A 9,621-nucleotide genomic window follows, 5' to 3' on the forward strand; every position below is an offset into this window, starting at 1 on the left:
TACATTCATACTAATTCATTATCTTTAGCTTTAAATGAATGTAAATATTCAGGGTTACTAAACTGATTAATTTAGGTATCTTCTAACTAGTTGTACTTGAATATATATTAAATATGGACTCCTTTTGAGTAGAGAGTTATTCTCTAAATAATCTTATATGTGTGATTTTTTTACATTTGATGTAGTTAAAGTGCAGTACACTTTTATTTGTAGATTGAGGGGTCCATGTAGTTATGCCAGTTTCTGACAAAGGAGAATAACCAAATGTCTGCCCTCTGGTAACTTGGAGTAGCAGTTCTACAGGTATGGTCATCCAGTGGCAAAAGGTCCTGGAGCTGTGGTGTGGACATACCTGTATCAGTATCTGTATTTCTGTGTGTTTATTTCAGGCTCTGGGATTGCAATATGCTACTGAGGGCTCTCAACCACCCTATCAGGTGGTTATTTCTGTTGTTATTATTCAGTCGCCAAATCGTGTTCAACTCTTTACTTCCCTCTGGATTGCAGCACACCAGGCCTCCCTGTCCTCCACCATCTCCTGGAGTCTGCCTAATTTCATGTCCATTGAATCAGTGATGTCAGCCAACCATCTCATCTTCTGTTGCCCTCTTCTCTTCCTGTCTTCAATCTTTCCCAGCATCAGGGTCTTTTCTGATGAGTAGGCTCTTCACCTCAGGTGGCCAAAGTATTGGAGCTTCAGCTTCAGCATCAGTCTTTCCAATGAGTATTTCTGTTGTTACTACCATATAAAAGGTCAAGAAACCAAGACCCAGCATTATATTGCTCCACAGTGAAGCAGCAGAGCTAGGACCTGGCTCTTCACTCCAGATTGCTAAGAGTGTCTTTCCATTCCTACTCCTCCTTTAGGTTTGAGAGGAGTTGCCTTGAGCATAAGGGTAAGATGATTGAAGAAACAAGTAACTTTCCTGGAAAGCTATGTAGAAAACCGTAGGGCTTCACACTCAAAATTTTGATTCATTTACCTCCTTTTTCCTTGCAAGAAGGTCAGACAGTGTCCTCTAAAACCTTTAAGGCACCATATGCAGTTACCTATTTGGGTCCCATAGAGCTGCTCTTCAGAGTTACTGTTTATTAGTACAGTGGATTGCCCAGGTTAGTCCTCCCTAACCCTTGTCTGAGAGTCACACTGCACGCAGACACTCTCTTCCTGGTCCCCTTATCTCTGTGTGGGCTTCTTCCTTACAGAACGCCAGTGGAACATGTGGATCCCAGGGTTTGGCTCTGAAGAAATCCGACCCTACAAAAAAGCTTGCACCACAGAAGCTCACAAACAGGTGAGAAGCCTTCAGAGTCCCAAGGCTGCCACAGCTGATTCCTTGAGTTGTGTCTCAGAGAGAAGGCACACAGCTACTGTCTGCAGCTGGGAAATGACTGCAGTGTCATTTCCCCCAAATGTCAGAGAGGGCAGGAGGCAGCAAGGCTGCATGGTACATCAGACATGTTTTTCCTTGGTACTTTGCTGTTCTCATGTGGGGTCTGTTGTTTCCCTCAACTCTGATGAGAGGAAAAACTGAGTGTCTGTGGGTGTTGCTTAAAGTTGATTCTAGGTTCTTCTAACATGGATGGAACTTGCCCCCACCACATCTCATTAATGAAATCTTTCATTGTTGCTGATTTGAACATCATCCAGGACCCCCTGACTAAAGGGCAGTTTAAGGAAAGAAGTATGCTATACTTACGCCAGGAGGTAGCACCCAGGCTGCTCTGGCAGGCATTCTGGCCTCTGCCCCAGCTTAACCTTTGTTCTCTGTCCCTCTTACTGCAGAACTGAGGGGTCAGTAAGAGAATCTGTCTCCACTTTTGCTGGAGAACAAGCTGTCCCAGTCACTAGTCAGTGTCATAGTAATATTGGCCTCCATTTGACAAGTCTTAATTTAACTGGCTACTCTGATTTGAAAGTGGGCTCTTTGCAAGCTTTAGATGGCCACCGTTGGGCAGTTCTGACTGAGTGTACCTTGCTTTTCCATAGCTTAGGATCTCTGGATGGGTATGTTTACAAAGCTCACAAAGGAAGCTCTATAAGAAGACTACTAATAGCCTAAGTCATACCTGAATGGTCTACGGTTTTCCCTACTTTCTTCAATTTGAGTCTGAATTTGGTAATAAGGAGTTCATGATCCGAGCCACAGTCAGCTCCTGGTCTTGTTTTTGTTGGCTGTATAGAGCTTCTCCATCTTTGGCTGCAAAGAATATAATCAATCTGATTTCGGTGTTGACCATCTGGTGATGTCCTAGATAGAGTGCCTGATGAACTATGGAATGAGGTTCGTGACATTTTACAGGAGACAGGGATCAGGACCATCCCCATGGAAAAGAAATGTGAAAAAGCAAAATGGCTGTCTGAGGAGGCCTTACAAAATAGCTGTGAAAAGAAGAGAGGTGAAAAGCAAAGGAAAAACGGAAAGATATAAGCATCTGAATGCAGAGTTCCAAAGAATAGCAAGAAGAGATAAGAAAGCCTTCTTTAGTGATCAGTGCAAAGAAATAGAGGAAAACAACAGAATGGGAAAGACTAGAGATCTCTTCAAGAAAATTAGAGATACCAAGGGAACATTTCATGCAAAGATGGGCTCGATAAAGGACAGAAATGGTATGGACCTAACAGAAGCAGAAGATATTAAGAAGAGGTGGCAAGAATACACGGAAGAACTGTACAAAAAAGATCTTCACGACCCAGATAATCATGATGATGTGATCACTAATCTAGAGCCAGACATCTTGGAATGTGAAGTCAAGTGGGCCTTAGAAAGCATCACTACAAGCAAAGCTAGTGGAGGTGATGGAATTCCAGTTGAGCTGTTTCAAATCCTGAAAGCTGATGCTGTGAAAGTGTTGCACTCAATATGCCAGCAAATTTGGAAAACTCAGCAGTGGCCACAGGACTGGAAAAGGTCCGTTTTCATTCCAATTCCAAAGAAAGGCAATGCCAAAGAATGCTCAAACTACCGCACAATTGCACTCATCTCATGCTAGTAAAGTAATGCTCAAAATTCTCCAAGCCAGGCTTCAGCAATACGTGAACCTTGAACTCCCTGATGTTCAAGCTGGTTTTAGAAAAGGCAGAGGAACCAGAGATCAAATTGCCAACATCTGCTGGATCATGGAAAAAGCAAGAGAGTTCCAGAAAAACATCTATTTCTGCTTTATTGACTACGCCAAAGCCTTTGACTGTGTGGATCACAATCAACTATGGAAAATTCTGAAAGAGATGGGAATACCAGACCACCTAACCTGCCTCTTGAGAAATCTGTATGCAGGTCAGGAAGCAACAGTAAGAGCTGGACATGGAACAACAGGCTGGTTCCAAATAGGAAAAGGAATACGTCAAGGCTATATATTGTCACCCTGCTTATTTAACTTATATGCAGAGTACATCATGAGAAGCGCTGGACTGGAAGAAGCTCAAGCTGGAATCAAGATTGCCGGCAGAAATATCAATAACCTCAGATATGCAGATGACACCACCCTTATGGCAGAAAGTGAAGAGGAGCTAAAAAGCCTCTTGATGAAAGTGAACGAGGAGAGTGAAAAAGTTGGCTTAAAGCTCAATATTCAGAAAACAAAGATCATGGCATCCAGTCCCATCACTTCATGGGAAATAGATAGGGAAACAGTAGAAACAGTGTCAGACTTTTTTGGGGGGCTCCAAAATCACTGCAGATGGTGACTGCAGCCATGAAATTAAAAGACGCTTACTCCTTGGAAGAAAAGTGATGACCAACCTAGATAGTATATTCAAAAGCAGAGACATTAATTTGCCAACTAAGGTCCATCTAGTCAAGGCTATGGTTTTTCCTGTGGTCATGTATGGATGTGAGAGTTGGACTGTGAAGAAAGCTGAGCGCCGAAGAATTGATGCGTTTGAACTGTGGTGTTGGAGAAGACTCTTGAGAGTCCCTTGGACTGCAAGGAGATCCAACCAGTCCATTCTGAAGGAGATCAGCCCTGGGATTTCTTTGGAAGGAATGATGCTAAAGCTAAAGCTCCAGTACTTTGGCCACCTCATGAGAAGAGTTAACTCATTGGAAAAGACTCTGATGCTGGGAGGGATTGGGGGCAGGAGGAGAAGGGGATGACCGAGGATGAGATGGCTGGATGGCACGATGGGCGTGAGTCTGAGTGAACGCCGGGAGATGGTGATGGACAGGGAGGCCTGGTGCTGTGATTCATGGGGTCGCAAAGAGTCGGACACGATTGAGCGACTGAACTGAATAGCCTAAGTGCAGTATTGTTCAGAAGGGAGTCCCTCAAGGCAGTGGACAGTCAATTTGGTTCTGCTATCAAATTGTCCACTTTTAGCCCTATTTATTTATCAGTCAGCAAATATCAGTACCCCATTCCAGTACTCTTCCTTGGAAAATTCCATGGATGGAGGAGCCTGGTGGGCTGCAGTCCATGGGGTCAGACACAGCTACAACTAAGAGTCGGACATGACTGAGCGACTTCACTTTCACTCTTCACTTACATGCATTGGAGAAGGAAATGGCAACCCACTCCAGTGTTCTTGCCTGGAGAATCCCAGGGACAGGGGAGCCTGGTGGGCTGCCGTCTATGGGGCTGCACAGAGTTGGACACGACTGAAGCAACTTAGCAGCAGCAGCAGCAAATATAATGTTAAAATGATCTCTTAGTCAAAGTGAGCAAAGCAAGTCGTTAATTTGGCCAGTGGCTGGTAATAGGAAGATTTGAAACCCATGATCTGAATGTTGCCAGATGGGTTATGGTGGAAATTACTAGAGTCAGTTTCCTCCATTGCAGGTCATCAAGTGTGAAATATCAGCTCCCTTTGTGTGTTGGCAACAGGCTCAAAACAGAGGCCTCTTCCCTATTTTCTCCATCATCAGGAAAAGAGATTGGTGAGGGGGAGTAAGCCTAGAAAACATGTATTTTGACAGCCTGTCCCTTTAAATCCCCAAAAGGCAAGAAATGTCAGCTTCTGCTTTTAACATTTTTTTTTTGCCATCCCACTAGCGTAGGGCTCTTTGAGTCTTTCGGTCAATGAAATGGGTCTACTGGCCAATATAAACATCTTTTAGGGCCCCGCAGACTGCACTTTAGTTAGGAGGAGTCTGCTGAGCTGCCCTGTGCCTGTAAGTTCCTGAGGACTCCAGCCTCAGGAGTGGCGTAGACCATGCTGCCTGGTAACCACACATAGATTTCCTGGAAAGTTCCTCACTCTAACCTGTGTCATTGCTTATTTCTCTCTCCTTTCAGAGAATGGCGTTGATCCGGAAAACAACCAAGAAATAACGCATGGAAAGCTCAGGGGATGGACAGCAATGTATTCGGAGATACTTGAGCTGAGACCTCAGCCATCTCATCCTTGGATTTTTTTTTTTTAATGCTTTACAGAGAAGCATATATTTTTTATTAACAGTGCAGCAATATCTCTAATGACTGAGAGGATCTGCCAAAAGAATAAAGCCTCCTACCCCAACTTCCAGTCCCTGTTCCCTGCCATCTCAAAGAAGAGCAGTGTATCTTCCAGAGAAGATTTTATTTGTGGTTTATTATGTAAGTGATTGAATAGGGGACAAAGCATTATGGTCTTGTTTGGTGAGAGAGTATTAATATTAGCAGGATTTGTAGAGGTTTCTGTTCCCTTCTCCCTCTCCCTTCTCCCTGTACTTTGTAATGTCAGTGTTTATATGAATATGACTTTCATTTGCTTTTCCAGAATAAAGAAGTTATTAATCGAAAGAAACAGGGTACATGGCTTACAGCCTTTGAAATGCCAGAGAAGGATAAGCAAGGCTAAATGTAGGCCTCTAGTCAGCAGATGGCAGCACTATTATTCCTTTCTATGATGGAGGAAAAAACCCAGGGATTTTTCCATTATTTTACTCCAAGGAAGACCTTACCATCAGCAGGACTTTCAGTCTAATCTCTGCCATAACAATCAAGCAGGGTGACCTTTTCTTATCAGCCCCAAACTGAAGAGGCATCCTGGTTTGGGGAAATTGTTTTTGATCTGCTTTTCTGGAACTTCTGGAGTTCATCCTTGATGCTGAGAAAAGATAGCAGTAGACTTGGGGAAAGGCCTTTCCCTGCAGGCTTCTGTCTGTTTGTAGTTGTGGAGATCCTAGTATTTTCACCATCATACAGAGGAGACCAGGTGCTTTGAGACCTCAGGATCATGACCTTCAGTGGCACCTAGCCACTGTTCTGTGCCTGGCAGAGACCTTTGTGGATCATGAAGTTTCCAGGAGCTTCAGGGAGCGTGGCTGCCCACCCAGGGGCCACCAGCATGGACACATCCCCCTTGCCATGCTTTGGGTCTCTGCCTTCTGAGACTTGGTCTGTGGTGGGACCCTGCTTTTCACTCCCTCCCACCTTGAGTTTGGCCCCATGACCCCTCTCTTTACAGCTTATAGATCTCCTGAGTGAGCAGCTTAAAGTCTGTGCCGGATGTCACCGTTGCTTTTGCCTGAGGTCTCAACATAATAAACACCCAAAGAGGCAGCCAGCTTCTCGCCTTCCTCCATCACTTGTCGCTCAGTCATCACTCTTGTGGCCTCCCACCAGGCAGAGGATGTTGAAGGGTTGTGCTTTCTCCAGAATCTCCTGATGCTGCTGGGGGACACTCAAAGGATGTTCTGTTGGTGATTACCAAGCTACAAAAAGCCTTCCACCAAGTTCCTGCAGTAGGAGCGAGTCACTGGCCTCGGCAGCCAAGAAGGAATCCAGAATTAGTTTTGAATCTTCCATTGAGGACAGCAGAGGGTAGGGAATCCAGGCAGTTTAATGGCAAGAGCTGGGCTGAATCAGAAGACCTCAGTTCTTGATCAGCTGCGTGACAGGTGAGTGCATTCCTCCAGCTGAGACATCTTGTCCTGTGTGCTTCCTGAGAGGCTTGTTCATCCAGTAAGTGTTTATCAACTGTGCCCCTGCCTATGCCAGCCATAGCCAACGGTGATGAATGAACACAGGGAGCGTTCCTTCCACCAAGGGAAAGGGAACCTGCCTCTGTGACGAGAACAACAAAGCAGAGGTTCCCAGGGTCAGGGGAGAGCGTCTGAGCAGCTGAGCTGTAATCTAAGGGATCCATGGGAAGGCAGGGCCACTTTAAAGGAGAGAGCGCTGCACATTTGCCAACCACAGTGCAGTGTGAAGTGAGATGGGCCAGGTCATGTGGTGTCTTGTAGGCCTCAGAAAAGTGGGCTTTACCCAGAAAGCAGGAACCATTGAAGGATTTTAGGCAGAAAATGGTCAGATTGGTATTTTGAAAAGATCACTCTGGCCAGACAGTGGAGGGGATAAGAAAACATTTGTAGAAGCAGAGGTTCATAAGAATGTTGTTGCCTGGACTGAGGTGGCTGTAACAAAGTGGAGAGAAGGGAGATTTGACAGCTGTTTTAAGTGGTGCACGCGTGGGCCTTGGTGACTGGACGTGGGGAGAGAGGTGTCACCAGGTATCTATAAGGGATCTCCTAACTCGGTGTCTGGGGCAGCTTAGCCTGGGTGCAAGGCCTTCCACCGCACTAGCTAAGTAACCAGGCCCGTCTGATTCCCAGAGCCCTGCACACTGCGCACACAGATGACTTCACACGTGCTGAGCAGCCCAGGGAGTGGGGAGCAGGGCTGACGAATTTGAGAGCTCCAGAGAGAACTTGGGTGCCACGTGCTGTGCCGAGCACCTTCTGTGAATAGGCTTGTTTCCCCAACAAGCATGAAGAAAGTGTTAAGCACTTTGCAATAATCTCATTTAACCCCATTGTTCAATGAGGCAACTGAACTTTAGAGAGTTTAAGTAATCTGCTCAAGATCACACAAGTGGTGGTGATGGTGCTAAGGTTTCAACCAGGTCCCTCTTGACTCCAGAACCTGCTCCCCTGACTGTGCCCTAAACTCTCTCCCCAAGTCCTAGTGGGGGACAGAGAGGGGAGCGACAGCACATGCAAAGGCCTGGAGGTGTGAAGAAGTCACCTTGTCAGCGTGGCTGAAGCATAAGGTGCTATGTCAGGAGAGAATGGTCAGAGGTGAGCAGAGTAAGCCTGGGGGTGGACAGCCCTCAGGCCTAGTGGTGGGGTCCAGTGCCCGTGTTTGGAGTCTGCCATGTGTGTGTCTTACAGGGGTTTGGGAGGGTGTGGGGAGTCCAGCTGGCTGACCCTGAGCTTCCCACCCCTCTTCAGCCTGAGCATCATCTCTGTCAGCTGTGGAGCATTTTAGGGCTGTGGGAAAGATCCCATCTGACAAGATTCTGATGCTAGTGAAAGTCGCTCAGTCGTGCCTGACTCTGCGACCCCATGGACTTGTCCAGAATCCTGGAGAATACTGTTCCCTTCTCTAGGGGATCTTCCCGACCCAGAGATTGAACCCAGGTCTCCCACATTACAGGCAGATTCTTCACCAGCTGAGCCACCAGGGAAGCCCTCTGATGATAACTTCAGGCATATAAACAAAAAGTTTGAATCAACCAAAAGGCAGCTGTAGGGGGTGGTCACAAAAATGGGTGAGTTTTGAGGACCTAGAAGGCACCATTTGGGATCAAGCAGCCATCCTGGAGAGGGTCCCTCCTGCATGGGGTCAAGCAGGGAGGAGGAGGGCAGCACTGGACTGAGGTGTCACAGTTCCCTATAGTTGGGAAAGTTCCCCACAGTCCCCCAGTTTTTTAGTCCTTTGTTTTCCAGGTAAAGGCCCCTTCCCTTCCTCTTTGTTTAAAAAAAATCTGGCTGTGCTGGGTCTTTGTTGAGGCACATGGGCTTCTCTAGATGTGCCACGCGGGCTTAGTTGCCCGTGGCCTGTGGGATCTTAGTTTCCCAGCCAGGGATCGAATCCTGCTTTGGAAGGCAGATTCTTAATCACGGGACCACCAGGGGAGTTCCACCCCTTCCCTTTCTGATGGGTGGACTCTCCCCTCAAGGGTGGGTGGTACAGAAGGCAGAGCAGGGGCTGAGCCCAGGACCTTTCCTGGCCAGCTAGACCCCTAGGCTCTGCCTCCACAAAACTCTCAAGAGAAGGCCACCTCCACTGCTTGGGTGATGCCCTTGGCAAAGATGCCCTCCCTGCAGGCCCCATGTACTGACCCCTTTCTGCCCTCTGCTGACCTGAGTCCCAGAGCACTCAGGTCTATGCAGGCTGTGGTGTGAGGCTTACCTCTCTCAACGCTGGGACTCCTGCGGGACACGTCCCTGCCAGGGGTCCTAGAGAGATCCTCCCATATCTGTCACCCACCAGGGCCAGGATCTAAGAATAACTTTCATAGAGAAAAGAGGAAAACAGGATGGGCTTGGTGCTATTTGTTGAAGCTGAGTTATGAGTACAAGAAGTTCTTCACACTACTTGATACTAGTTTCTTTATTCTTGGTTATGTTTCATATTTTCCCGAATGGTTTTTGAAAGCCCAGTGTTCCCCTGCCGGAGAGCTTCCTCAAGGGAATCAGCCCGGTCTTGAAGAGCTGCCCTCTAGTGGGCCAAAAAGGTACAGCAGAGCCTGAAATCTGCCAAGAGGAGAGCCGTTCCAGTAAGTGCCCTGAAGGCTCAGGGAAAGAAATAGGTTAGGTTGGACTAAGCTTTGGTGGGTGAACGGAGTTTTGTCAGAGATGGAGGAGGGACATTCCAAGCAAGGGAATCACACACGAAAGACCCAGAGGGGGCTTG

The 9,621-nt window shown here is 46.9% G+C and overlaps 1 protein-coding gene across 10 annotated transcripts in view; it reads left to right on the top strand.

The window, feature by feature from the left end:
* TAF12 (TATA-box binding protein associated factor 12) overlaps positions 1-5,725 on the top strand; it is a 30,653-nt gene extending 24,928 nt beyond the window's left edge. For all 10 annotated transcript variants that reach the window (XM_042245052.2, XM_060410616.1, XM_060410619.1 and 7 more), the window contains 2 exons: positions 1,207-1,295; positions 5,236-5,725. In XM_042245052.2, coding sequence (XP_042100986.1) covers positions 1,207-1,295; positions 5,236-5,271 — 125 coding nt within the window. In that variant the 3' untranslated portion in view covers positions 5,272-5,725. The remainder of the gene's footprint in view (positions 1-1,206; positions 1,296-5,235) is intronic.
* Positions 5,726-9,621: the final 3,896 nt, after the last annotated feature.

This window comes from Ovis aries, chromosome 2 (genome assembly GCF_016772045.2).
Source record: "Ovis aries strain OAR_USU_Benz2616 breed Rambouillet chromosome 2, ARS-UI_Ramb_v3.0, whole genome shotgun sequence".
Taxonomy (NCBI): domain Eukaryota; kingdom Metazoa; phylum Chordata; class Mammalia; order Artiodactyla; family Bovidae; genus Ovis; species Ovis aries.